This window comes from Strix aluco, chromosome 32, assembly GCF_031877795.1.
Source record: "Strix aluco isolate bStrAlu1 chromosome 32, bStrAlu1.hap1, whole genome shotgun sequence".
NCBI lineage: Eukaryota > Metazoa > Chordata > Aves > Strigiformes > Strigidae > Strix > Strix aluco.
The window spans coordinates 220,112-247,634 of record NC_133962.1 but is presented as its reverse complement, the minus strand read 5'-3'; the positions used below and the strand labels follow the sequence as shown (position 1 = coordinate 247,634).

At 58.3% G+C, this 27,523-nt stretch overlaps 4 protein-coding genes across 13 annotated transcripts; all 4 read left to right on the top strand.

Moving 5' to 3' along the window:
* Positions 1-4: 4 nt before the first annotated feature.
* On the top strand, positions 5-27,453 carry LOC141916940 (uncharacterized). The gene is made up of 8 exons (XM_074809929.1): positions 5-749; positions 1,193-1,245; positions 25,601-25,676; positions 25,797-25,864; positions 25,998-26,147; positions 26,303-26,457; positions 26,746-26,893; positions 27,226-27,453. The coding sequence occupies exons 2-8, from the start codon at positions 1,201-1,203 to the stop codon at positions 27,451-27,453; spliced, it is 870 nt and encodes a 289-aa protein (XP_074666030.1). The 5' UTR covers positions 5-749; positions 1,193-1,200.
* On the top strand, positions 1,220-5,486 carry LOC141916930 (maestro heat-like repeat-containing protein family member 7). The gene is made up of 12 exons (XM_074809864.1): positions 1,220-1,318; positions 1,439-1,506; positions 1,640-1,789; positions 1,945-2,099; positions 2,392-2,539; positions 2,851-2,988; positions 3,176-3,352; positions 3,697-3,852; positions 4,366-4,467; positions 4,845-4,947; positions 5,108-5,170; positions 5,288-5,486. The coding sequence occupies exons 2-12, from the start codon at positions 1,459-1,461 to the stop codon at positions 5,419-5,421; spliced, it is 1,374 nt and encodes a 457-aa protein (XP_074665965.1). The 5' UTR covers positions 1,220-1,318; positions 1,439-1,458; the 3' UTR covers positions 5,422-5,486.
* Positions 6,547-9,565, top strand: LOC141916922 (uncharacterized). Of its 4 annotated transcripts, XM_074809839.1 has the most exons (3): positions 6,547-8,092; positions 8,218-8,419; positions 8,768-9,565. In XM_074809839.1, exons 2-3 carry the CDS (start codon positions 8,366-8,368, stop codon positions 9,563-9,565), a joined length of 852 nt encoding a protein of 283 aa, XP_074665940.1. In that variant the 5' UTR covers positions 6,547-8,092; positions 8,218-8,365. The 4 variants fall into 4 exon arrangements, with proteins under 4 accessions (XP_074665940.1, XP_074665942.1, XP_074665939.1 ...); XM_074809841.1 differs by lacking the exon at positions 8,218-8,419; XM_074809838.1 differs by lacking the exon at positions 6,547-8,092 and having other exon boundaries at positions 8,167-8,419.
* On the top strand, positions 14,971-24,350 carry LOC141916936 (coiled-coil domain-containing protein 81-like). 7 transcript variants are annotated; one of them, XM_074809909.1, is made up of 13 exons: positions 14,975-15,243; positions 15,423-15,554; positions 16,055-16,405; positions 17,150-17,210; positions 18,649-18,749; positions 19,210-19,257; positions 20,203-20,264; positions 21,208-21,361; positions 21,580-21,836; positions 22,012-22,097; positions 22,476-22,591; positions 23,069-23,180; positions 23,701-24,350. In XM_074809909.1, exons 4-13 carry the CDS (start codon positions 17,182-17,184, stop codon positions 23,993-23,995), a joined length of 1,260 nt encoding a protein of 419 aa, XP_074666010.1. In that variant the 5' UTR covers positions 14,975-15,243; positions 15,423-15,554; positions 16,055-16,405; positions 17,150-17,181; the 3' UTR covers positions 23,996-24,350. The 7 variants fall into 7 exon arrangements, with proteins under 7 accessions (XP_074666011.1, XP_074666010.1, XP_074666008.1 ...); XM_074809907.1 differs by having other exon boundaries at positions 15,418-15,554; XM_074809911.1 differs by having other exon boundaries at positions 15,376-15,554; positions 19,213-19,257.
* Positions 27,454-27,523: the final 70 nt, after the last annotated feature.

The window sequence follows — 27,523 nt, the reverse complement described above, 5'->3', positions numbered from 1 at the left end:
TTTTTAATCGGTTGCAACCGCAGCAGGGGGAGAAGGGTTTGGCAGTTGGCCAGTGGCGCTGAGATCAGCCCAGCGTGGTCCCATGGGAGGGGCCTTCCCCAGGGACCTTTGCCATGGCTGTGGGTTGGACTCGATGATCCCGAGGGTCTTTTCCACCTGAATGATTCTGTGATTCTGTGTGAAATGAGGAGAAGAAATTTTAAGGAGCCAAGCGATCGACATTGTGCCCAGCAATTGCTAAGCCAATCTAATGAATGCTCCTAACAAATGGTTCTGACACACTGACCCGATCTGCCGTTATCTCAACCCTTCGAGCCCCACGCTGGGCACCAAAAAGGACTCTCGTGGTTTGAACTCGGTCGGAGCCAAACACCACGCAGCCGGTCGCTCCCCCTCCCCCCGTCGGGGGAATGGGGCAAGAGAGTGGAGGGACACACGGAAAACTCGTAGGTTGAGATAAAAAAACCAGTTCAGTGATTGTAGTAAAGCAAAAAAATAACAACAATGGAAAGTACAAATGGGTGATGCACAAGGCGACTGCTCACCACCCACCGACCAACAGCCCGCTCCCGGCCAGCGATCCCGGCAGAAGGAAGATGCCGCCGTCACAAAACACAGCACTGCGGCTGTGCTCCCTCCCAGCTCGAGAAAATGAACTATCCCAGCTGAAACCAGGACACTGCTGTAGCAGATTAAAGCTACTCTGGGAGTGTGGGAGAGAACGGGAGACAGGCGAGCAAACGCTCCAGGTGAGCGCAAAGTAGAGACGGGGCAGTCTGGAGTGTTTCTGTCGGGATCGAAGCAGAAGGTCCGGGGGCCGTGCCGGGGTGTGTGAACCCTCTGGGACGAGCCGGGGGGTACGGGAAGGTCCTGAGGGGACATGATGGGGGGCTGGGGACACCCCGAGAGGAGCCGTGGCCCAGTGGCGAGCTGGGTCCCTACCCCCTGCAGCGGAACCCCTGCCCCACCCAGCCTGGGTGACAGGTCACAATGTGACCCCCCTTTGTGACACCCCTTTGTGACATCACTCCATGTCACCCCATGGCACCGTATTTAAGCAGCGCAGCCCCGCAGTGTCTGACAAGACAGGGAAGGGACAGGGCAGGAGCGCAGCGAGGAGACTCCTGAGCACAGCCCACGTCTTTTCCCGTCACTCCCTAAAGCTGAACCCCCCCCGCTGTCCCTCACCCAGTTTTGAGGATGGCAGAGAGTCCTCCCAGCAGCCCCAGGGTGGTTTGGGAGGAGGTGGGGGCTCCCCAGGAGAGCAGCTCTCCGCTGGAGCCCTGCGAGGTGACCACGGTCCTGCCGCTGCGGATCGGTGAGTGAGGGGGCCGACGCCAGGACCCCGTTTCCCCCGTTTCAAGCTCTTTTCACCCTTTGGGAGGCTGGTTGGCCAAGATGGCCGTTGTCTTACCGACTCTTCCGTGTTTCTGTGTAGACGAGACGCTGCCAGAGGAGATGCCAGAGAAACCGGGATGGGATTATGAGAGCAGCGACATGACTACGGTAACGAGCTCCCCCGTCGCCGGGACCCTTGTCCGTGGCATCGGCTTGTGCGAGCAAGGGGACCCAGAGGTGGCCGAGCTGCTCAGCCAAGCTCAGCGTGACACGTCTTCCCCCGCCGTCCCTCCACCTGTAGGTGTTTGGCGAATACCTCCAGCCTTCTCAGAAGACAGATGTTCTCCTCATGGCCATCGAGGCCTTGACGGCAGACAATGTCCACGACAGGCAGATGGGCAGCGACATCGTGGACACGGCCATGACAGACCCGGCGTCCTGGCTGACGGATGTAAGTGCCCCGTGGCTGGACTGTCCTTCCGTGTCAAACCGTGTCAAGTCTTGTTCTTCCTGCCCTAACCCAGCTCTCTCGGGCACCCGAAGCCATGTCAAGGCGGCAGGGAGGGATGGGAAGGGCAGCACCATCCTCACCCGTGTCCCCTCCAGGTGCCAGAAGTCCTGAGATGCATCCACACAAACGTGGAGCAGATCCGCGTGGAGCCGGCCCAGCGCAGCCTGGACTCGCTGCTGCTGCTGCTGACCAAGTGGAGCCCCAGGGAGGTGGTCAGGAGCCTGTTGGTCATCTCTCCAACGTGTGACAGGTACCGGCCCCGACAGCCTTGAAGGCTTGTTCCCCACGGGGAGAGTGGCCCAGAGACTCTCTGGCTGCCAGACCCACAGAAAACTGTGGGATATCCCCGAGGAGCAGGGCTCTCCATCCCACCACGCTTCCCACTCCGGCCAGAGCCGGCCAAAGCGGAGCCCCTGCCCCATGGGGAACAGAACCTCACCCCCTCTGCCTCCCCGGGCACCCCGAAATGAGGGGGGTGGGCAGGGCCGGGGTCTGGAGGAGCCGAGGCAGCTCTGCTGACCGAGTTGGCTCTGGCTCCGCAGTGCTGCCATGGCCATGTGGGAGGTGATGATCTCCGTGCCCTGGGCTTTGTGGAGAGTCGTGTCGGAGCTGCTCCGCGTGCTGCGGGACTGGCAGCTGCGCAGGGTGTTCAGCTGTGCCGCGGACGACGCCTGCATCTACCCCTTGGCTGTGAGTGACCACGCTCAGCTCCAGCGCTCTGCCTTCCTCCTCCTCCTCCTCCTCTTCCTCCTCCCAGACCCCTGTGCCACACACTCGGGCCCACCCGATGCTGATTTGGCCCCACCAAGCCTGTCCCAGCGCAGGCAGCGCTCTGCCTTCCACCCTGCCTGCATCCCCCTGCCTGGCTCTGGCCCCGGGACAGAGATGTGGGGACTCGGAGGTGGCTTCAAGGGGAGAGGAGACCCTTGCCACGGGCCGTACCGGTGCAGGGGAGGGAGCCCCGCAGCTCTGCTGGTCTCTCACCACTGTCTCTATTTTAGCTGCTGGCCAACGCTGTCATTGACAACAAGCAGTTTGCTGCCCTCTACAAAACCCAGAGGTACCTGAGGCGTCCCAGCCCGGTGATGCTCTCTCTCGTGCTCACGGGCCTCACGACACTCTCAAAAACATCCGAAACGGTGAGTGGGGGGTCGGCAAGGGGAGCCAAGTTGGTAGCCGGGGCCTGGGGGATGCGGTGGCTTGGCCCCGGCCGGGAGGGTGCGGGGTGACGGCTCCAAGCACCCTCCCTGCTCTGGAGGGGCTGGGGGGTGCCTGGGGCGGGTCTTTCACCACTTCACAAGAAGGTGACCGGTGTGTTCCGTACAGGCCAGGAAAATGCTGGTGCTGCTGCCCGACATCATGGAGAACCTGTTGGCAGCCAACAGCGATATCAGGATGAAGGCCCTGATGCTCTTCATCAACGTGATTCCTCACATGAAGAGGAAAGAGGCCAAGCTCATTGCTCTGAGGCTGGCGGAGAAGCTCCCGCTCCTCTTCGATGATGTAAGGCGGGAGGCGGAGCTGAGGCAATGGGTGAAGGACGTTCAGCCCGGCCCTGCGGGCAGCATTTGGGCAGGGATGTCCCCCTGGCTCCTCTTGCGTGGCCTTTTGGGGCTCTTCCCACTCTCCTTCCGTGGCCTTTCCAGGCTATTCCCCTCCCCGCTCCTCTTCCGTGGCCTTTCAGGGCTCCGGGGCCGTTGAGCCGCAGCTGCAGGTCTGGCCGACGGCTCCTGCGTTCAGGATCCGACCCTGGGGCAGCTCCTCTCCCCCCAGCCACGCTAACGCCCCTGCTCCCCCTGGGCGAGGAGCGGCTGATGCTGAGCTCCCTCTGTCCTCCTCCCTGCCAGGAGTCCAGCCGGGTGCGGGAGCTCTCCATCCGCCTCTTCGAAGACGTGATGAAGACCGCGGTGGGGAGAAACACCAAAAAAATGGTGAAGAAAGTGCAGGGTGCGCTGCTGCCGCTGTTCTTCCACACCAACGAGAAGATCGAGAGCGTGGCCAAGGTCAGAGATCAGTGACTGGTGTCACGGGGAAGGGCGTGCTGACACCACGGGGGTGGCCTGGCCGTGAGGGACAATGGGATTGTGTGTCACCGCAGGGTCCCGCTGCGCCGGTCCCACCTCCACCGGCCTCCTTCCCCCCTGCTGCAGAGCTGGAGGGGGAGGTGGGGGCCCCCCCAGCCCAGAGGAAGGGTCCCTGCAGCCCCAGCACCAGCAGGGCCGGAGAACTGGGCACAGACATTTCCCTGCTCAGCAGCGGCCCGTGGCCACCGAGCACACGAGTCCCCACGGGCTCTGTGTGCTTTGAGCCCCCATCCCTGTCCCCCAGGGCTGTGCCCAAAGACCCCCCGGGTGTCAGGGCCAGCTCCCAGAGCGCGGGATGGCCCCAGGAATGAAGGGGGCTCCAATCCCGGGATGGCCCTGTCCCCGCAGCTCAAAGCCAAGCCCAGAGGAGGAGGATGCCAGGTCTCCTTCCCTGGGCTCTGGTGCCATCTCCAAGCCTCTGCTTCTCCGCAGGCTTCCTGGGACACCCTCCGCGCCTGTGCAGAGTTCCTGGGCTGGAGGAGGCTCAGCTTCCTGGCCGAGACAGGGCAGACACCCCTGATCGGAGAGTACTTGGTGAGGACAATCCCCAAAGCCCCGGGCCGGGCTGGACGGGGGCTGCAGCCGTGCCGTGGGGGGGGCTGTGCCGCTCTGCATCGCCGCCCTGCTCCAGCCCCGCTGCTCCAGCTGCATCCTCCTTCCCTGCCCTCCAGCACGCCGCCCCCAAGGGCTCTTCTCCAGGAGACCCCGGCCCATCTGGGCCCTGGCAGCGGGACGGAGGGGTCTCAGCACCCCCAGCCCCCTCTGCCTGTGGCTCTCTCTGGCCCTCAGCCCCACGGGGCTCCTGGCTGGGAGACGGGAGTCACTGGGAGGGAGCGGGGTGCTGGCAGGAGGGACTGGTCCGGACGGCTGCGGAGGATCCGTACCAGCCCCGTGCCCTTGTGCTCCCTCAGATAACGCACAAGAGGAACAGCGCGGACAAGTATCTGCTCCAGAGCCTACTCTACGTGGAGAACCCTCAGGCCAGCGTGCGAGAGGCGGCCGTCAGGTTCATTGGTGAGTTCCTGGGGACCCGTTTCTGGCCGCCCGGCCCCAGTCCCCACTGGTGGGGCTCGCTGGGAGTCTTGCTGGTTCCCAGCACCCTCGGGTGCTGTCCTTGCTGGGGGACAGCCCTGCCGAGGGGGAGCAGAGCTCTGACAGGAGCTCTGTGCCCCAGGGCTTGCTGCGCGGCGCCGGAGGATCCTCAGGCTGGAGAAGCTGTGGGAGATCTGCCAGAGTGGTGAGTAGGGGCAGTGCTGTGCTGGCGGGGGCTGGTGGGGCAGGGGACAGAGCCTGGGCTCCTGGGGTCTCTGCGGGCAGGGGGGGTTCACCTCTGCTCTGTTTCCTTCTCTCGCAGCCCTCCAGTCCTTGGAGAACGACGCTGAGCACTCCATCAGGTGCCTGGCAGCTCAGACCGTCCTCATCCTGACAGCTGTAAAGCAGAAGCCAAGGTCAGGATGGAGCCTGCGGTCGCTGTGGTGCTGCGCCTGATGACCCTCGGAGATGTGCAGTTCTCGGGGAAAGGCCGTACTTCAATAAATTTTTTTTTAAATCAAGCTGGAGCAACAAGCCCAGTCCCACGGTGTCCTTCCCACGGGGAGCCCCCCAATCAGTGTCCCTCTGCCGCTGCCCCCAGGGCCGCACACCCGCACCCGGGGTGTCCCGCGAGACCACAAAGCCCGGAGGGAGGAGGAAGAGGATGAGGGAAGCTTTAGCCCATCCTGCCCCTCCCGAGGGGTCTCAGGGCACAAAAAGGCACCCCCACGCCAAGCTGGCACGTCACCATTTGTCCCAGCACCAAAATCCTCTCCTGTACTGGGGAGCTGGGCTGGTTTTGACTGGGCACTGGTCGGTTGGTGGTCAGCAGTTGGTTTCATTGCCATCACTTGTCCTCCATAGGTTTCATTTCCGTCTCTTTGCTAATTTTTCCTTTTCATGACAATTTATTATTATTGATGTTACTTTAGTTCAGTTATTGAACTGTTCTTATCTCAACCCACCACTTCTCTGACTTTTCCCTTTCCAATTCTCCTCCCCCCATCCTGCTGGGGGGGAAGGTGCTTAGTTGCCGACTGGGGTTAAACCACGACACCAAGTGGCAATTTTGCCTCTCAAAAAAACCCCAAAATCCCTTCAGGTACCAGCAGTAGCGTTCCCTTACTGGGTGCAAGACAGCACTAGAGAATTAATAGAATCGGAGAATCAGAATAATTCTGGTTGGAAAAAACCTTTAAGGTCACCGAGTCCGGCCGTGAACCCAACACTGGTGAACCCACCACTAAACCGCGTCCCGAGCGCCACGTCTACGCGTCTGTTAAATACCCCCAGGGCTGGGGACGCCACCACCTCCCTGGGCAGCCTGTCCCGGTGCCAGTTAAACTAACATTGATTTTCAGTTCTCCAAGTAAAAAAAATGGATTTTTTTCTTTTTTTTCCTGGAGGCTGGCAGAAGAACATCACCACCAGCACAGCCTTTCTTAGCATGACAGTGGGCTAATCAACCTGTGGCAGCCTGCATGGTAAAGAACATGCTTCCACCGAAACGAGTGGTTGGGTGGTTTGGTTTTAATAAAATAAAAGAGATACTAATAATAATTTCTATAGTTCTTTAATAAATTATTATTTGCAGTCAGAACTTTACAGCAGGAGAGAGAGAGACAAACCAGAAAAGCACCCAGTGAAGGAAAACAAATGTCCTAAATGGATCTAAACATCCCCACGGCATTTTGGGAGCACTCCTCCCAAATCAGGGGGCTCTTATTTTTGTCCCCCCAGCATCACACAGGCATTTCTGCTTGCTGCCAGGTCACCTCCGCACCAGCACAGCACAGAGCGTGAGTCAAGGCTTCTTATTCTACAGGGAGACAGAAACTGGAAAAACTCCGGGGGGGGGCAAAAAAAAGCACGGATTTGAGAGCGTGTGTTAAAAATAGCTCGAGGGAAAGGGCAGGAGAAGGGCTGGGGTGCTGGCCAACAGGCTGTCAGGGGTATGGGCTTGTAGCTGCAGCTGTGTTTAAAACAGTGGGTTGCTACCAGCCTGCAACAAGCAGCAGGTGCCTGTGCTGCAGGAACTCTCCATTCCTCTTGAAAACAGCGGGGACTGTTTGTAAGAATGAAATTAAATATTTGCTCTAGGTAAGTGTGCTGACAAAAGGAGTGAAACTGAAGGGGAAAAAACCCCCATTCAGTGGAAATGTTTCCTCCTATGGATTTGTCTCTCGGCCCCAGCACAGCACTGGCAGGAAACAGTTCATCACGCGTGTTCTGCTGCCATGACAGAGCCGCGGTCCAAGCTGGTTTCCCACGCTGGGGACATGATAGAGGTGCCCCCGCCGGGGAACACATGGAAATGAGACTCAGCTGCCATTGCTTGTGTCTGTCAGAAGCACCTGCAATATTTGAAGGCTTTAGGACCGACAGCCAGGACAATGGCAGGAAACACCAGATGAGGGCATCAGCATCTGGTGACAGTATAAACCTTCTGTTTAATTAAAGACATCTCAAGCTCCAGGGTGAGGCTGTTTATAGAGAGTGGGGGAAGGAGAAGCTCCTCAAACTACGGCCTGTTGAAGTAGCCCATTTTTGATCTCTTCTGGTAGTGGGGTCTTACGAATTTATGGCAGAGTGTAATAAATCAGAGTAACGAGTGCCATCGGCTCGCACCTGCTGCTCAGAAACCATGCCTGCAATCACCAGCTCCAGGCTGAACCAGCTCAGCTTTTCATCAGCTTCTGCAACTCTGCAGTGTGAGGAGAAAAATCTTGTCCCGTTGCAAGCAGGACTGGAGGAAGGCAGCACATACCTGTCTAAAGTAGCACTTAAACCAGGGCATCAGTGCTGGGAAGCCTCATCTCCCAGCAAACCCACCCAGACACCCAGTGCCCAAGGCAGGAGGCAGCGGGGTGCACCTTGGGGTAGCACCAAGGCTCCCCATCCCCAGCTCCTCGCCGGGGGTTCTCCTTCTCCGGCTGGGCTGCTCAGCTGGTGTTTTGCAAGTGGGAAACTGAGGTGGAATGTGATAAAAGACGGGAGGATCGGAGCAGAAAATAGAGCTGAAGGAAGCTCTAAAGCGTTGCCAACATAAGCCACCTCTGCCCGTGGGTGACAGCTCCAGCCAGCTGAGGTGCCACTTCCTTCCTGGACAGTGTGACCTGCAGGTCTGGTATGAATTTGGATGAGCTGTGGGGGGATGTGGGGTAGGGGAGAACTTTGTAGAGTCTGGTGATGGTTGGACTCGATGATCCCGAGGGGCTTTTCCAACCTGAATGATTCTGTGATTCTGTTTAGGGGCCCCAGGAGCTCTGTCCTGCCAGGGGGGTTGTGCCTTGCCCGCTGCAGGGGCTGCAGAGCCGGGGGCAGTGGCCGTGGCCCAAGGGGCGGGTGTCCCCGTGGGGCTCTGGTGCCTGTGACATCACAGAGGAGAAGTCACCGAGGGATGTCACCAGGGTGCCAGCCGGCAGCACCCGCTGCAGTACGGCTCGGGCCAGCGGTGGGTGAGGCTGGTGGGGGGAAGGCTGGGCCGGACGAGGGCCGGGGCAGAAGCTCTGGCCCCTCAGGGGGGTTTCTACAGCCGGGGCGAGGGCGCAGCCGCTGCGGGGAGCGCCTGGGGCAGGGCAGGTGCCGCCCTCGGGGCTGGGCGCAGGGGTGCCGGGGCTGCCAGCCACGGCCAGTGCCCGGGGGCTGTGGGGAGATGTCCCCGTCCCTGCAGCGCTCACCACCCTCCCCCTTACTGCCTCCCAGCTCCCTCGGGCCCTCTCCCACCCGGCCCCAGCCCCGGCATATTCTCCCCTGCTGCCCCAGCCCCACTGAGCCCCTTCTCTCCCTCCTCCTCCTCCAGACCATGGCTGTGTTCATCACCCGCGTCCTGACCCTGCTGAGCATCGTGCAGTACGTGCTGAGAGCCGGGGACCGGCAAGACGCGGCCACGCAAGAGCTCCTGCGGCAGCGCGAGGAGCAGGAGCAGCAGGAGATGACCCGGCTGATGGAGGAGGTGGAGCAGAGCAGCCAGGAGCGGCGCGGCCTCGCTCCGGAAGGCCTGCTCCTCGGGGCCTGCCAGCACTGGTGGTTCTGGGCCTCCGCCGACGCCCTGCTCGTGCTCTTGGGGCTCTACTGGCTGCCCAGGCAGAGCGGCGCTGACGGCGACAGCAGCAGCCAGCGGGGAAGCGCCAGCGGTGCCGAGGAGCAGAGAGGGGAGGACGAGGACTGCGAGGGCAAAGCAGAGCCCAGTGACACCCTGGCTGGACACAAGCCTCTGCAGAAGGCGGGGAGCTCCGTGGCGCCTGCCAAGCAAGCCCGCCCCAACAACTCCCTCCTGACGGGGCCGCATCCAGCCTTGGGACAGGGCAGCGCCTACGAGTGCCCCCAGAACAACATCCCCCAGCGCCTGCTGCTCGCGCCCCCGAGACCACCCCTGGGACACATCGTCCGCCAGCGCTGGGCACCGCGGGGGCTCTGCCGGCAACGCGCTGCTGCACCCCCGGCAGCTCCTGACGGGGAACGTGCTGCGCCGCCTCCTCTGCCCCGGGAGCACCCCAACACCAGCCGGGTCCCCGCTTCCCGCGCAGCCTCTGACCCGCTCCGCTGGCACGCTGCTCCAGCTCGGAGGCGCAGGAGGGCGTCAATAAATACCCAATAGAAATAATATTTATTTTATTATAAAGAAATAGATAAATACCCTGAAGAAATCCCCAATAAATCAGTTTGGTTTAAGCAATCCCGTGTCCGTGAGTGCCTGGGCAGCACTGTGCTGGGGAATGTCACCCCTTGGCTCCATCTCCGCCCTGTAACAAACAGATGAAGTTTGTTGATGAATTTACGTTTGCAGTGGTTACACTCAGACCTTTAGTGCCTCCTTCTCCTCTCTCTCTTCTCCTGGTGTTCCCCACATGCCCTCCTCCCCGCCTCCTTTCCCACAGCCCCGACCACCTCTGTCCTTGCTCCCAAGGCCGCCGCTGAAATCAGCTGCTCCATCCCCGGGTCGGGCTTTTCCTGGCTGAGATCAACCCACCACACGCGGGTCCCTTCTTTTCCTCGGGGAAAGAGCACAGAAGGCACAAACAAAACTCATTAGATTAGGAACGAGCAGAGTACCGGCAGGCAAGGATCTCTGGAGGTCAGGGATGTGTGAAAATGTCTCTTTCTCCCCAAAATGAGCATTAAGGCGCTGTGTGGCGACTCGTGTCCCTACAGCGACCGATGAGAAGATTTCGCCATCTCCTGGGCGCCCGCTTAAGCTCCGTCTTAAGTAAGCCCAGGTTGCTGCAGGCGCGGCGCTGTCCCCAGCAGCTGGGAGGAGGGGGAGGGGGTGGCCGAGGGGGGTCAGGGGGGTTTGGGAAACACCCCCCTCCCCAAATGGCCAAATCCCCAACCCCCAGCTACTCACTGAGGGCGAGGCAGGAGCAGACCCACTGCAGCACCGCCACGGTCTGGAGCCGGCGGCGAAGGGGGAGCCGGAGCAGGGTGAAGTGAAGGGGCACGGCGGGGGGGGGGCACTGGGACTGGGGGGGTCAGTGGGAGCAGGGAGGGGCACTGGGAGCTGGAGGAAGAGGGGTGGGGAACTGCGAGCTGCTGGTTTTAATGGAGCTGGTCCCACCCCAAGCCCTGCCCTCCCCTGGGAGGGGAGCACACTGGGAGACACTGGGAGATATTGGGGGGGGTAAGTGGGGAAACTGGGGGACATCCAGGGACACTGTGGGGACCCCAAGCCTCCGTCTCTGTCACCATAGAGGGATCACGGGACACTGGGAGGGGCCACAGGGACAGTGGGGGACCCCCAGGCTACCCCCTGTCCCCAGCATCAGGGTCCCAGTAGGGTCACTGGGCAGACTGGGGGCACTGTGCCACCACCCGGGGGTCCTCTTGGCTTTCCCAGCAGAGGAGGGGGGGTGGTTGTGGACTGTCCCAGGCTCCGATTTGGGAGGGACACTGGGGGAGGTGGTGGCTGACGGGGACAGTTTGGGTCCTGGGGTGGGGGCACCCATGGGGGTGTCACTGCTGGGGGCAGGGACACCACGATGTCCTTCTGGACGCTGCTGGTGACAGTGACACTGGGACCGCAGGTGCCATCAACACCAGTCTGGCCACGGGCTGGACACTGGCGACAGTGGTGGTGCCAGGGGAGGTGGCTGTGGGCACCAGGCTGGGGCTGAAGGTCATCACCTGGGGGGCAGGGGGACAGCGTGGGGCATAATCCTCTGTCCTGACTGTGATTCCCTTGGCAAAAAGAAGTGGCACTTGCAAAGGTAACAGGGAGTTCAAAAACATTTTTCCTAATTTGTTGAACTTTATGGATAAAGAACACCTGAGCAGCGCTGCCATTCCCTTGCACACAAAAGCCTTCTGAAGTCATGAAAAATAAATTAATTCCAGGCTTTGAGCAGAAAACTCATCGCGCCACTGGACAGCTGAGTTGTTGGTTGACCCCATCTAAAAGCCTTTCGAGAAAGAAAGGCTCAAAAGATTTGCAAGGGAGGCTTTTTAATAGGATTTTGACAGAGATCTTCGAAGCGGTCTTGTGAGAAACAACCTGTGGTAGGTGTTTGGGGAGCCCCAGCTGTGTAGAACAGCAGCTGACTCCCGTGCGGGGGGTGGCAGCGCACAGGCCCTGGAAAGCAGCACGTGCTCCCCCAGGAGCCGCCTACAGCAGCCCCGCCCTGTTCTGCCCTCTAATCAAACTGCAGCCCAGTGACCAGTTACACTCAGAGGAGAAAAAACACTTTTCCAGTTGAAGGTTTCATGAAGTGAACTTCAGGTAGTTAAGGATTCCTTACCATGCTCCTGGGCTGGCAGCAAACCCCCGTCTCCCCGCCCCAAGGCACAGTAAAGCCGCGGTTTCTCGCCCACATTCCGGCGTAACCTGCCAGCGCCCCCCACCAACACCACACGTCAGGGAACTGGCAAACAGAGAAGCAGAACGTGACTGGAGGTTGCTTTAAACACGACGTTGCAAACTGTACGGGCCATTCTGCAGACTACCAGGTGTGCTGTCGTAACACTGGTGCAGAGAAACAACACTTAAAATTTGAGTTTCTTCAGGAAGAAAGAAAAGAGAGTTCCTGGATGCAGCCTTCTCTTAGGGGACCTCTCCCCTTCTGCAAGGAACAAAAATGCAAGAAACAGCCTTGACCTTCAATGGGAGAGGCTAAAAAACCACAAACCCTTTTCAGGAGTGAGGACAAAGAGCTTCAGATCAACTAGTTTCAGTTTTAGGGGCGAAGAAAGAATCTCTTGCTCGATGATCCATTTGTCAGTGGAGTCTGTTCCAGGTTACACCATCTCCTGCTGCCATGTCAAACACGATTATGCCCGGGACTAACATGCACTAAAGCAGTAATGTTTCTACAAACACGAAAGAAGAGAGAATTCCCAACGGCAAAAACAATTCAGACCCTGATTTAACAGGGTTCAAGGGACCGGCAAGGCCTACTTCAGCACAGAGACTGTCCTAAAGTGAGGCCTCAAACCAAGAGCACTTCAAGACTGGGGGACAAGTGTTAGTGACACAACAAAGAACCAAAACAAGGGCCAAAACACTCTGAGCACTTTACACAGTATTTCCTAAGAGTCATGACGTTATTTTCCCCAAACTCTTCAGCTTCACACAAAACAATATCCACTGAGCTTTGAACAAACAAAAGCAGCCACCTAATACCTTCTCTGCTCCCCCACCGCGTCCTCCAGAAGGTGCCTGATGGTCACAAAGCCACCGACCCAGCAAGTCCACATTTATTTCATGCAGCCGGTCTGGTACAGCCAGGAATCCTGTGCAACCAGAGAGACACAATTACAGACAGCAGCTGGTACTGAGGATCAGCCACGGAACAAATGGATTCACGGGCAGAGACTGGGTAACTCTGATCATTAACGTTCCTGGCAGCTGCGGGGACATCTACCACCCGGCTTATTTCCACTGTCTCCTGCAACTCACAGGCACTGAGAAATCCCTCTATCTGCCCCGGGAAATACCATTTGTGGCACGTCTGGCCACGTTTCTGGGGGTCACTAGGAAAGTACAAATTCCAGGAAACAACAGTGTCAGCTGAAGCCTGCTCACTATCACCTTCTCCTGAAAAAAACAACCCCCAGACGTCCAACAAACAACAAAACCAGAAGCACACACACCACCAGCGATGTGCCTGTCCCACAACACTGCAAGATACAGGTAGGACTGCCAGAAACTTTTGAACTGCTGTGCAAAGCAGTGGCCGCTCACAGCATTTTAAGGAGTGTGTGAATGTGCAAAACGAATCTAAACCCGCCAGGAGATGGCGACTGCAAACCCTAAACGGAACCGGCAGCCCCAGCAGAAAATAGATCGTCGTTGCTTTTCCGCCTTAAAAGGCCGACCTGAACCCGTGACTGTTAACTGTGACCCGAGGCAGACGTGACCACGACCCCTCAAGCCTTCTGGAGGTGCAGGTGGGACTGAACAGGGTGGGGGCACTCGGAACAGGCTCACCCAGGCAGGCTGGGCACGGTCACCCCCACGTCTCTCCACCAGCACTTGCTAACGCTGGTCCCCTGGGGTATCCAGAGCTGCAGGCAGGGAACGGGAAAGCAGCTCCTCTAACACCAGCGTTCAGCCCAGAACTCTGCCTCCCCAGCGCCCAAACGGGACAAAACTCAAACTGGGCCCCTTCTCCTCACGCCGGGTCAGAGTTTGGGACGCCAACGGGATGCCACAGCGTGGGAAAGCTCCAAGGACACAGCCTAAGGGAACCGGAGCTCCCCGGCTCTCAGAGTAGTTCTAGAGCTAAAGCGGGGGCAGACATCAACTCCACATCAGGTAAGACAGGCCAGCGCTCAGCCCTGACCCGGGAAGGCAGCCTCCTCCCGGCCTGCCCAAGGGCTTCCAACCCAGCACACTTTCTTCCCAAAGCAGGACGCTGCCTTATTGCGGTGTGACGCCACTCACCCGCTCCTGGGGACGGCACCAGAGGGACACGGCACAAGCCATCAAGCCGCTGTCTGCGAGCACCAGAGCCCTCTGGGGACTGTTCTTCACCACGGGGCCCCTGAGAGAGAAAACAGGAGACAGAAGAGATGGTGAGACATTTCAGCTACGGCGGAGCTAGCTGTGGGCAACAAGACTGAGACTGAGCCCTTTTGCTCGGGGGAAAGTGCACACCAGAGAAATACCCGCTGAACAGAAATCTCCAGCTAAACAGAGGAAAAAAAGCAGATTTGAGGAGCACAACATCGCAACAGACTACCACAAGACTTCTTTTGTACGGTACTAGAGTGTAAACACACTCCACATGCATCAAAACTGGTCCGTAACTGTACATTCCATACAATTGCTCCCTCATTATTTAAACATAATTTAATACACAGCAATCTGTATTTCTGTGCAAATCAGTATCTAGAGAATCCAAACCTTGCCTCTTCCTCTGGCCAGACGCATCTTTCACCTCAACGTGCACCGAGAAGCATTCGGAAAACCCCAAAGCGCTTGTCTACAAAACCCCAGTAACACCCGTAGCTAAGGAATATTCGGAGAAGCCGCTGCAGAATTCATGGTGAGCGCAGACAACATCACCAGTGGAGGAGCTTCAGCAGCACAGTGTTCCCAGAGCTGGCAGCTTCTTTAGCAGATGAAGCTCAACAGCTCTGCCCGCTGCGGTTTTTGCCCCGGAAGGTACCGAGTTCGTTTCTGCCCCTCAGACACTTCTCGCCGCGTTTCCTCCCCCCGGCCCTGCCGAGGCCGCACGCACCGAGCTCAGTGCCCGAGCAGAGGCACCGATTCCCCTCCGAGCACCCGCCGCTTCTTCCCCCGGCAGCCGATCGCCCGCTCAGCCCCGCTGCCGGCTCCCCCGCCCCGCTGGGACGAGCGGCCGGGCCCGGAGACCCCCCGCCCCTCCCCAGGCCCAGGCGCCGGCGGCCCCGGCCGGGCCCTGCACGCGCCGCGCGGTACCTGCACGCGCCGCCGCCGCCGCCGCCGGCGGAAAGAGCGTCCCGGGGCGGGGCGGGGCCGGGGCAGCTCCGGCAAGGCCCCCGCTAGAGGTGCCCGGCCCAGCGCCTGACCCGCGCGTGCCGGCGGGCACAGGGACGCCCCGGGCACGGCAGGACCCCGCCCGGAAGCCGCGGCTCTGAGCAGAGCCCGGCGCCGGAGCCAGCCGCGGGGCAGGGCCGTGCAGCCGCGCTTCCTCTCACAAATAAACCCTTTTTCTGCCCAGTTCAGCCCGTGAGGCTGCGTGCGGGGTGACTTCCCGGTGTTGGGCCCTGCAGCTGCGATCCGCGCCGCGCGGAAACACCCTTCGGAGAGTCCAAGGGAAAGTGTGTGTAACGCTGCTGGCACAGAGCACAGGCAATAAGGTCTCTTTGCTTCTTTATTTTGGGCGGTGGGGGTGGGATGGGGGGAGGGCTCTGGGGGAGGGGTTTGAGGCGTTGCGGGGTGCGTTGGGTTTTTTGCGGGGTTTTCAAGGCGGGTTGGGTGTTTTTTTCCAGCCGATACTTGTCCGGCGTGGCACAGCACTCATCTTCCCGCAGGGCAGTCAGTGGCAGTTCACCGCCATGAAGCTCTTCCTTAAGCAACTCAGACTTTGCACCTGGCGACAGGATTTGTACCGCCCGGCGCCGCGTTCAGAGCGGGGCTGCCAGGGCCGTGGTGGAGCGAGGGCGTTTGGGTGAGCGGCTGCGAAGGAATTTTGCAGCAGGGAGCGGGGCCAGGGAAGGGAAATGAATTTCGCAGCAGGGTCAGACTGGCTCTTAGGAAGGATTTCTTTGCAGAAGGGGTTGTTGGGCGTTGGAATGGGCTGCCCAGGGCAGGGGGGGAGTCCCCATCCCTGGAGGGGTTGAAGAGTCGGGTTGACCCAGCGCTGAGGGATCTGGTGGAGTTGGGAACGGTCAGGGGGAGGTTCATGGCTGGACTGGAGGATCTTCAAGGGCTTTTCCAACGCAGCTAGTTCTGTGATTCTGTGAATTCCCTGAGGAGTTGAGGTGGGAAGGGGTCTCTGGAGGTCATCGAGTCCACCCCCCCTGCGCCAGCAGAGCCAGTTGTGCAGGACCATGTCCGGTTGGATTTTGAGTAACTCCAAGGCTGGAGACTCCACAGCCTCTCTGTGCAGCCTGTGCCAGTGTTTGACCCACCCTCGCAGTAACAAAAAGTGTGTTTTCTTGTGTGCAGGTGGGGTTTTATGTGTTTCATTTGTGCCCGTTGCCTCTTGCCCTGTTGGTGGGCGCTGCTGAGGAGTGCGTGGCTCCGTCTGCCTCCTTCCATCCCATCGGGTGTTGGTGCACATTGCCAAGATCCCCCTGAGCCTTCCACAGGCTGCACAGCCCCGGCTCGCTCAGCCTCGTGCTCCATCCCCTTCGTGGCCCATCCCCGGACTCTCTCCAGTCTGTCCCCGCCTCTCTTGTCCTGGGGATCCCAGCGCTGGACACAGCACTCGGGGGCGGCCTCAGCAGCGCCGAGCGATTCCCCAGGAAGGCCGGGGAAGGTGCATTCTGCCAGCACTGACAGAAGGGCCTATCCAAGGTAAAAAGCAATAAAATTCCTCCTTCTCGAGAAATGCAGTTAAGTATATATACTGATGGAAAGGAGTAACAGGGGTAAATATACCAGACGTGAAATAACTGTGATGCTGTAAGTCATTCTCAAGGAGAAGGTGCCCGCTTTCACTTGAATCGTCCTGACTGAACATTTACTCGCTTAAGAAGCGTAGCAGTGAGAGAGGCCACGCTCTCTGAAGCTGATAATCTGTTCCTACTGGATAGTATCTAACTCCTGAAAAGCGACCCAGCGCAGCCTTGGTGCTGCAGAGCTGGGAGGGCTGTTCGGGGGCTGCGGGCTGTGGCACACTGCAGGCACTGGGCAGTTTGCCTGAAATACAATTGAAATGATGTGACGAGCAAAGGGAATAAAAGCAACCCCAGCTCTCTGCTTATAAAGAGATTTTTCATAGGATGCAGCAATGACGGCCAGAAATAACACTTTGATCATCTAATTTTACAGTGAAAACCCGTGGTGCTGTCAGGTTCTCATTTCTTGCCCTTTCCAGCATTGTTGAAACTGAAAATAAGGCCATTTCCTCCAGGTTCTTTGCTGCGGGATCAGTCAGAATGAAAACACATTTAAAACTGAGTGATCATACTTGTTTTTTCCCACGCTGATGAAAACACGTGTCTGTGTTTCTCGAGAGCTGTACTTCCCATTCATCCCTAAAGAAGTCATCTTGCTTAAAGCCCAAGAAAACAAGGGTTTTCTTCATGTGCGTTACAGGTTCCTTTGAGGCCCGGAGATAAACGCACCGAATGACAATTCCTGTCTTTGCTGCATTCAGGTGAGTGAGATGGGTTTGTCCCTCAAGAGAAGCCCTGTGAAAACCAGAACTAGTTTTTGTTCATACTGACTCCTGAGTGTGTGTAAAATATGGATAATGTGGGCACCGTTTGAGAAGAATAACCCCCGTCTGTGGTGTACTTTATGAGACTGTATGTTCTGGAAAGGTCCAGAAGGGAAGATGTAGTCGCTTTCAATTGTTTAACAGAAGCAAGTTTCTAGAGGCCACAAAACCCCAGTGTTCGCATATTTCCCTTAGCAAGTGGTGACCTAGAGACAGTGTGCTGCAACGTGGGATTCCTGAGGGAGCGGCATCGATTTCCCTGAGATTCCCTAATTTGCTATCCACCCAAACTCCGGTGATAACACAGTGGAGGCAAATCCGTATCATTCTGAACAACGCGGAAACACCTCAAGTCCCATTCCGTGTTACGTGCTAGATGCCATCGCAGGCAATAAAAACTAATAATTTTGTTCCCGTTTTGGTCGTATAAATTTTACAGAGAAGTTTTTTACCTCTTCTCCCACCAAAAGCCAAAGATTTAAGAGCAAGCGAGTGGGGCAAGACAACAGCCAATGAGTTTGGAATTCAGAAATGTTTAGAAATCAGCGAGTTTGTTAGTCAGAAGGAGTGAAGGGAGGGAATGGGCGGGGAGTACAGAAGTAGTGCTTAACTGTGTGCCCAATGAAAAGATTTTATTTTCCCTTTCTTGAAGGAAAAGGGGTTTTTCCCACACCTTTCTAATTGCCTTGAGAAATGCACTACAATCCTCTTCCCTGAGAGCACAGAGCACTGCAGCAGCACCAGCCGTGCTGGATACATTGCTCTGAGCCTTATATTTGGCAACACGATCACGAGCTGCGATCACCCTTTGAACCTGAGCAGTTCCCTCCTAAATCTGCAAAGAAAATTGCAATGATGTGAGCTGGGCATTTAAAAACTATGCTGACAGATCTTTCCACACTCGTCAGCCTTCCTAGCACTAATGCAGTGGGGGCTGGGATGTGCAGAAAGACAGAGAAAACTGAACAGATTCCAGCGTGACGTGAGTGACTGCAGTGGGCTGAACGCAGGGAACCACATGCAGGGTGCTGAGGGACAGCCTGGTTCTCTCGGATGCTCTCGTCAAAAGGCAGCACGGTTCTCATGAACTGAACAGGCATTCTGGGTGAAGGAGGATGGGGAAATGCCTCATCCGGGGAAGGAAACACATAATTGGGTTTTACAAAGTAGGTTTCGAAACCGCGGGTGGAGGGGAGGAGGTGACCTGTGCTAAAAGTGTTGCCTTTTCTTTGAGTAGCCTTTCCAGGCCGTCGCAAATGTTCCCTTTCATCCATTTATTCCCACTGCTCCTTGTTAACTGGTACTTTCTTCAGTACAGTATTTCTTTTTTAGTTTATTTTGGTTTTTAACCACGTATTCTTGCATCTTTCTCTAGAAACATTCTGCACTTCCCTCTGTTCTCTCTGGCTTGCTGGCAGCCCCGTGGGAGATACACACCAGAGCACGTGTGTAGGTCGAATGCCACCTGCTCCCCAGGTACAGTGCAACGGGATTCGGGGGCAGCACACTTTTGGGGTTTCAGTGTTTCACCTCCTCCCAGTTCTGCCAAAACTTGCTTTGGCAGATTGCTCCGCTGCAGGCAAATTCCCTTCCTCTGTAGTCACAACATAGGGATAATCTTCCCAAGAACCTTACAAAACTTCTACAAAATGCAGACGCTGTAACCTCTGGTCCCAGTAGTGTTTTGGTTCAGAGGAAATGGTTCATTCTCAGAGTGAATTCTCTGCCTGCTGCTGCTTCCCCCATATTTAAATTATTTGCTGATGAAGACAGCCATGAAACTCGAGTGTAAAGACATCAGACCCCACAACCTCCTTGAGTAACCACGAGAAAGGGTTTGGTCTATCAGCCAGTGGGGGCAGTTTCAAGCCTCACTGACAGTTACAGAAGGGAAGTTTTCCAAATGTGAGAAACTAACTCGGAGTTTCTGTCATAGCAGCCTGGATTTGGAGCTGGACAGAAACCCAGCGCAGAGCGTGGGCAGGTAAGAATGTTACCAGTGAACACAGCAGCAGAACTGTGTCGTGCTGAGAAATATCAAATCATGGAAGAAAAGAAGAGGCAGAAAACAAAGTTTCTGTACGTGAAACAAATGGCCCAAAGCATAAACCATCTGGATTTGGGCAGCAGTAGAGGGAAGCGTAATCAGGAGACAGGGATGAAAGGATTGTAAAGGCAAAAGCCTTTCCTGCGTTCGTTTTTGCCCTTGGGGGGTGCGTGCTGGAGGGCAGGGAAGGAGGATGCAGCTGGAGCAGCGGGGCTGGAGCAGGGCAGCGATGCAGAGCGGCACAGCCCCCCCCACGGCACGGCTGCAGCCCCCGTCCAGCCCGGCCCGGGGCTTTGGGGGTTGTCCTCACCAAGCCCTCTCCCATGAGGGGTGTCTCCCCAGCCCCCCGGGGGGTCTTTGGGCACAGCCCTGGGGGACAGGGATGGGGGCTCAAAGCACACAGAGCCCGTGGGGACTCGTGTGCTCGGTGGCCACGGGCCGCTGCTGAGCAGGGAAATGTCTGTGCCCAGTTCTCCGGCCCTGCTGGTGCTGGGGCTGCAGGGACCCTTCCTCTGGGCTGGGGGGGCCCCCACCTCCCCCTCCAGCTCTGCAGCAGGGGGGAAGGAGGCCGGTGGAGGTGGGACCGGCGCAGCGGGACCCTGCGGTGACACACAATCCCATTGTCCCTCACGGCCAGGCCACCCCCGTGGTGTCAGCACGCCCTTCCCCGTGACACCAGTCACTGATCTCTGACCTTGGCCACGCTCTCGATCTTCTCGTTGGTGTGGAAGAACAGCGGCAGCAGCGCACCCTGCACTTTCTTCACCATTTTTTTGGTGTTTCTCCCCACCGCAGTCTTCAATGCGCCAGAGCTCAGGGGGACATTGGAGGGTTGAGAGCTGGTGGACGTGGAGCGTGACCTGGTTTTCCTTTGTTTTCCAGAGCGAAGAGCCGTCTGGGACGCGGTGGCCGGCTGCATTCAAGAACAGCTGCTGCTGCGCAAGGTGGGGTGACACCCGCATCCTCCTCGTCCGCCCAGAGGGCTGGGGAGTCCCCGCGGCCCCGGGGCACGGCCTGTCGTTTCTCTTCCCTCCTCAGAAAGTGGGAAACTCACCCCAAAAGTCCCCGCTGGGGGACAAACAGGGCTTGTGCCAGGGTGGTATCGCCTCTGGGAGGTGGTGGTGGACCTCAGGGCTGATCCTGGGCACTGGAGACCCCCCGAATGCCCTCGGGCTTGTTAAAGAATCTCTAGGCTTAGCTTTATTGACAACTCAGAGTTGGGCCAACACCTCAGTGAGTGGCCAATGTCCCAAAGACTTGCACCGTTTATATACTGTATCTGAATCTATTACCTGAGTCCAAAGTCTTTGGAAGTTTCCACTCAAACTTTTAGTTCTTGATTCTCATCTTTTCTTAGTTATTAGTTATTTATGATATTATTATCTCACACAATTCTGAGAAAGACTCCAAGATGTTCTACGAAAAGCTTAGGTAGAGTGAGCAGTTTCGATATCCTAAATTCTCTTAATCTAGCAACCCCCCTGTGTTTAGTCAATTAATCATCCTTTGTTAAAACTGCCTCCATAGGATTAGCCTGACTGGGTTTTAGAGCAGCCTTGGGTCGGGACTATCCAAGAAGCGGGCTAAGAACACTTTTCAGGCCTGTTGAGCAACACCCCGGTTGCCTTGGTGATACGACGAGATCGCTCAGTCCCGAACACGTTTCACTAGGCCTTAAAATCTATTTCAAATAGACCAGCGGTTGGATTTCAAATTCTTCTCCAGGCTGCTCCTGCCCTGACTTTTTCAGAGGGGGAGGACTCAGCGTCTCCTCCCCAAGCGGGAGCGGGCAGGATCCATCCCAACGCACCATCCCTGGTCAGGGCCACCTCCAGCTCTTCCCTCTGCCGTCCTCACCCTTGGGTCCTTCCTTCTCTTCTGTTCCAGGGTGTCCGAATTCCCGCCCTCGGCTGCTTCGACGTTGTCTCCAGACAGATCCAGGTTGGAGAGGAGGCCGTGACTATCCACAGGCCCGTCTTTCGCCCGGCCAGAAACCTCGTCGTGGTCCGCAACCTGTCGGACAACAAGGCCTACCTGCCCGGTAAGATGGCGGATTAAACCCCGGTTGGCTTCACGGTCATCGTGTCCCTTCCCTGGGGCTGAGAAGCTTCTCGGAAGTGACTCCCCCTCTGTGGAGCAGAGCCCAAAATTTGGGTTTTTTTTCTTTCTGGGGGAGGCAACGATCGTTTTGCCTTGGGAAGCGCCTGCGGAAGGGCCACTGGGTGAACGTCTCCACCCCTCTCGTGTGTGTTTTTTCAGGCAACAAGGAGCTGGAGCCCCTCAAATACTCCAAGGTGGCCGCAGCCGCCTCGGTGTCCCGGCAGAAAGCGGCGGGCTGCATCCAGGGCACCGTGTCCCTCCTCTCTTACTGCCTGGGGAAGGGGGAGAACGTTGCCTTCGTCCTGAGGGACATCGGGGTGCTCCTCATTGAAGGCACAACGGTGCAAATGAAGTTCTACTACAACATCCTGGAGATGTTGTCTGGGAAGGAGAACTTGGAACAAGTGATTTTCAAGGTCAGTGATTCTGTTTCTCCGTGGCGCACGTGGGCAGTCCCATGGCGGTGGCCCGGCAGGACACGGCCAGGTGAGAGTTGATGGTCCTACCAACTCTCCCTGCCTCGAGCTCCTCCAATACGGCCTCACAGCCATGTTGAGGACATCCCACCATCTTGGAGCTCCTCCATTACAGGTCCCCCGCCTGCTGGACATGGTGGTGTCCCGGATGGTACCTGTGGGATCCCTGAGTTTCTCTGGCCATGTCGTCATCTTTCCCGAGTGAGTACATTGGCAGCTGTAGCCGCTTTCAAGGTGACATTTGCTCCTTATGACCCCACGGGTGTCCTCCCATGGGGACACCCGGCAGTGACTCTTGATGTCCCCAGGCCGTGGTCGCTCCCATAAGGCAGATTTGATGGGTAGGACCAAGGAATTTAGGCAACACTTCCTTCCCATGGTGGCCTGGACTCTTTGCTGGGTGACTCCTTTTCCCAGGACTGTGCTTGGGGATGGGGCATGGTGGACTTGGGGAAAAACATGGTAGAGTTGGGGAAAAAAACAGTCTTTACAGCAATGCCAAAATCTGCCGGTGAGCACGGCGAGCGGCAAGGGCTGGTGGTGCTCTGGGTCACGGCGGTGTCTTCTCCTCGTTCCCAGGCTTGAAATGGAGTTTGTGCACAAACCACCTCTCAGGGCTCTTCTCAGGACCTCGAGACAAGTCCCTGGCGAGGATGAGGAGACGAGAAGAGAGTTTCTGCCACCTCTTGGACAAGGTAAAGCAGCTCCTGGCTCCTTTCCACAGTGCGGGCAACCAAATTCTGTCATTTGACTTGGAAATCACCGGCGCTGAGTGTCAAAGGGCTCCGACTTGTGCCAAAGCTTCCCCCCAGCTCGGCACAGCCGTTTGTCCTAACGACTCATTGGCTTCACCAACACGGAGCCCCGGGGTGGGATGCGCCCAAGGGTGTGGTGGGAGGATGGTGATCCAAGGCCGCCTCCTCCCCGCCAAGAAACGACCCCCCAAAAGAGTCCCTGTCACCTCCCCACTCCCTCCTTCCACACCGGGAGCTGACGACGCCGTCGCAAAACCACGGCAATGGGGAACTGGGGGCAGAGAGGCTGCGATGGCGGCTGCGAGGGGAGCAGAACGGCCCTCTTGGACCTTTGGGGAAGGGGCCGGAGCACCCCTGCGTGTCACCGGGGCCGGCAGCGGCCCAGCGATGCTCTTCTGACGAGGTTTCTCCTCCCAGTTCCAGTGGGATGTCCTGGCTTCGCTGCTCCAAGCTCGCCTAACCAGGAACCACCACAGTTCCAGGAGATGACGGAGCAGAAGAAGAGGAAGAAGATAAAGTCTTCGGTCAGGTGAGGCTGAAGGCTCAGGGCTGGGGGTCTGCACAGGGTCGTGTTGCCCAGAGAGGTGGTGGATGCCCCATTCCTGGGAACATTCGTGGTCAGGTTGGACGGGGCTCGGAGCGACCTGCTCTGGTTGAAGATGTCCTTGGCCATGGCAGGGGTGGGGGTGGACTAAAGGGACCTTTAAAGGTCCTTTTTAACCCAAACTATTCTGTGATTCTATGACTTTTCTGACCCAGCCAGAGCCCATTCCCCAGCCCCAAGCACTCGCCGCCCATCACCGCCCATCGGAGGGGTGGGATGGGGCTAGTGGGACCCCCAGTTTCACAGGGCTGGATCTTCTCCAGCCCTTCAGGAGAGCCCCAGCGTGGCCTGGGGACACGGGGACAGCCGTGTGTCAGCCATGGGGCCCGGCTCAGGGGGTTTTGTTCCTCAGAAAGAGGCACAAAGAGGGTCATGGGGGGCAGGATGCGGCCCCAAACCCAGCGTGTGCTCAGGTAGAGACCTCTCTGCCGTTGTGTCCTTCCAGGCAGCAGCCGGTGATCCTGGGGGATTCCTCTGGAGAAAAGCAGCCTGGGACCGGCCAAGCCAAGGGCAAAGCTGCGCTCAAAGACCGAGCGTCAAGGCAGAGCCGAGCCCAAGCGCAGGCAGCGACGGCTCAGAGCTGCAGAGGAGGAGGAGGAGGAAAAGGAAAAGGAGGAGGATGGGGAGGACAAGTAAGACGAGGACAAGGAATGGTGGAAAAATGCTGGCAGCTGCAAAGACCTGGAAAGCCAAGCCCTCCCCTCCTCAGGAGGCCTCGTACTTCGGAACACCCGTCATAGCTGTTTTGTCGACGATGAGCTCTGAGGCCAGCCTGCTCGAGGAGGCCTCCTGCGACGGGCCCAAGTGGCCGCTACGGAGGATAAGATGGAGAGTGTTGTGAAGTTTCCTCCTCAGAACTTCTGGCCGGTGTTGCAGTAACGTGGGAAAACGATTCCGGACGTGGAACTCCGGGGCCAACCTGCTCGAGGAGCCCCTCGATGAACACCCGGGCTTTGGGGCACCCAATGGAGGGATGAGGGGACCCGGCTCCCCGCGATGCCTCGCGCCGAGGAGCAGATCTCCCCGGGCCGGAGAGGCCCTGGCTGGAGCCATCAGGAAAAAGAGGAATAAAAATAAAGGGGGAAAGTTGCAAAAGAGCGTCGACTTTTTTAATCGGTTGCAACCGCAGCAGGGGGAGAAGGGTTTGGCAGTTGGCCAGTGGCGCTGAGATCAGCCCAGCGTGGTCCCATGGGAGGGACCTTCCCCAGGGACCTTTGCCATGGCTGTGGGTTGGACTCGATGATCCCGAGGGTCTTTTCCACCTGAATGATTCTGTGATTCTGTGTGAAATGAGGAGAAGAAATTTTAAGGAGCCAAGCGATCGACATTGTGCCCAGCAATTGCTAAGCCAATCTAATGAATGCTCCTAACAAATGGTTCTGACACACTGACCCGATCTGCCGTTATCTCAACCCTTCGAGCCCCACGCTGGGCACCAAAAAGGACTCTCGTGGTTTGAACTCGGTCGGAGCCAAACACCACGCAGCCGGTCGCTCCCCCTCCCCCCGTCGGGGGAATGGGGCAAGAGAGTGGAGGGACACACGGAAAACTCGTAGGTTGAGATAAAAAAACCAGTTTAGTGATTGTAGTAAAGCAAAAAAATAACAATGGAAAGTACAAATGGGTGATGCACAAGGCGACTGCTCACCACCCACCGACCAACAGCCCGCTCCCGGCCAGCGATCCCGGCAGAAGGAAGATGCCGCCGTCACAAAACACAGCACTGCGGCTGTGCTCCCTCCCAGCTCGAGAAAATGAACTATCCCAGCTGAAACCAGGACACTGCTGTAGCAGATTAAAGCTACTCTGGGAGTGTGGGAGAGAACGGGAGACAGGCGAGCAAACGCTCCAGGTGAGCGCAAAGTAGAGACGGGGCAGTCTGGAGTGTTTCTGTCGGGATCGAAGCAGAAGGTCCGGGGGCCGTGCCGGGGTGTGTGAACCCTCTGGGACGAGCCGGGGGGTACGGGAAGGTCCTGAGGGGACATGATGGGGGGCTGGGGACACCCCGAGAGGAGCCGTGGCCCAGTGGCGAGCTGGGTCCCTACCCCCTGCAGCGGAACCCCTGCCCCACCCAGCCTGGGTGACAGGTCACAATGTGACCCCCCTTTGTGACACCCCTTTGTGACATCACTCCATGTCACCCCATGGCACCGTATTTAAGCAGCGCAGCCCCGCAGTGTCTGACAAGACAGGGAAGGGACAGGGCAGGAGCGCAGCGAGGAGACTCCTGAGCACAGCCCACGTCTTTTCCCGTCACTCCCTAAAGCTGAACCCCCCCCGCTGTCCCTCACCCAGTTTTGAGGATGGCAGAGAGTCCCCCCAGCAGCCCCAGGGTGGTTTGGGAGGAGGTGGGGGCTCCCCAGGAGAGCAGCTCTCCGCTGGAGCCCTGCGAGGTGACCACGGTCCTGCCGCTGCAGATCGGTGAGTGAGGGGGCCGACGCCAGGACCCCGTTTCCCCCGTTTCAAGCTCTTTTCACCCTTTGGGAGGCTGGTTGGCCAAGATGGCCGTTGTCTTACCGACTCTTCCGTGTTTCTGTGTAGACGAGACGCTGCCAGAGGAGATGCCAGAGAAACCGGGATGGGATTATGAGAGCAGCGACATGACTACGGTAACGAGCTCCCCCGTCGCCGGGACCCTTGTCCGTGGCATCGGCTTGTGCGAGCAAGGGGACCCAGAGGTGGCCGAGCTGCTCAGCCAAGCTCAGCGTGACACGTCTTCCCCCACCGTCCCTCCACCTGTAGGTGTTTGGCGAATACCTCCAGCCTTCTCAGAAGACAGATGTTCTCCTCGTGGCCATCGAGGCCTTGACGGCAGACGATGTCCACGACAGGCAGATGGGCAGCGACATCGTGGACACGGCCATGACAGACCCGGCGTCCTGGCTGACGGATGTAAGTGCCCCGTGGCTGGACTGTCCTTCCGTGTCAAACCGTGTCAAGTCTTGTTCTTCCTGCCCTAACCCAGCTCTCTCGGGCACCCGAAGCCATGTCAAGGCGGCAGGGAGGGATGGGAAGGGCAGCACCATCCTCACCCATGTCCCCTCCAGGTGCCAGAAGTCCTGATATGCATCCACACAAACGTGGAGCAGATCCGCGCGGAGCCGGCCCGGCGCAGCCTGGACTCGCTGCTGCTGCTGCTGACCAAGTGGAGCCCCAGGGAGGTGGTCAGGAGCCTGTTGGTCATCTCTCCAACGTGTGACAGGTAGCGGCCCCGACAGCCTTGAAGGCTCGTTCCCCACGGGGAGAGTGGCCCAGAGACTGTCTGCCAGAGCCACGGAAAACTGTGGGATATCCCCGAGGAGCAGGGCTCTCCATCCCACCACGCTTCCCACTCCGGCCAGAGCCGGCCAAAGCGGAGCCCCTGCCCCATGGGGAACAGAACCTCACCCCCTCTGCCTCCCCGGGCACCCCGAAATGAGGGGGGTGGGCAGGGCCGGTGTCTGGAGGAGCCGAGGCAGCTCTGCTGACCGAGTTGGCTCTGGCTCCGCAGTGCTGCCATGGCCATGTGGGAGGTGATGATCTCCGTGCCCTGGGCTTTGTGGAGAGTCGTGTCGGAGCTGCTCGGTGTGCTGCGGGACTGGCGGCTGCGCAGGGTGTTCAGCTGTGCCGCGGACGACGCCTGCATCTACCCCTTGGTTGTGAGTGACCACGCTCAGCTCCAGCGCTCTGCCTTCCTCCTCCTCCTCCTCCTCCTCCTCCTCCTCCTCCCTCTCCTCCTCCTCCCAGACCCCTGTGCCACACACTCGGGCCCACCCGATGCTGATTTGGCCACACCAAGCCTGTCCCAGCGCAGGCAGCGCTCTGCCTTCCACCCTGCCTGCATCCCCCTGCCTGGCTCTGGCCCCGGGACAGAGATGTGGGGACTCGGAGGTGGCTTCAAGGGGAGAGGAGACCCTTGCCACGGGCCGTACCGGTGCAGGGGAGGGAGCCCCGCAGCTCTGCTGGTCTCTCACCACTGTCTCCATTTTAGTTGCTGGTCAGCGCTGTCATTGACAACAAGCAGTTTGCTGCCCTCTACAAAACCCAGAGGTACCTGAGGCGTCCCAGCCCGGTGATGCTCTCTCTCGTGCTCACGGGCCTCACGACACTCTCAAAAACATCCGAAACGGTGAGTGGGGGGTCGGCAAGGGGAGCCAAGTTGGTAGCCGGGGCCTGGGGGATGCGGTGGCTTGGCCCCGGCCGGGAGGATGTGGGGTGACGGCTCCAAGCACCCTCCCTGCTCTGGAGGGGCTGGGGGGTGCCTGGGGCGGGTCTTTCACCAGCCAGGA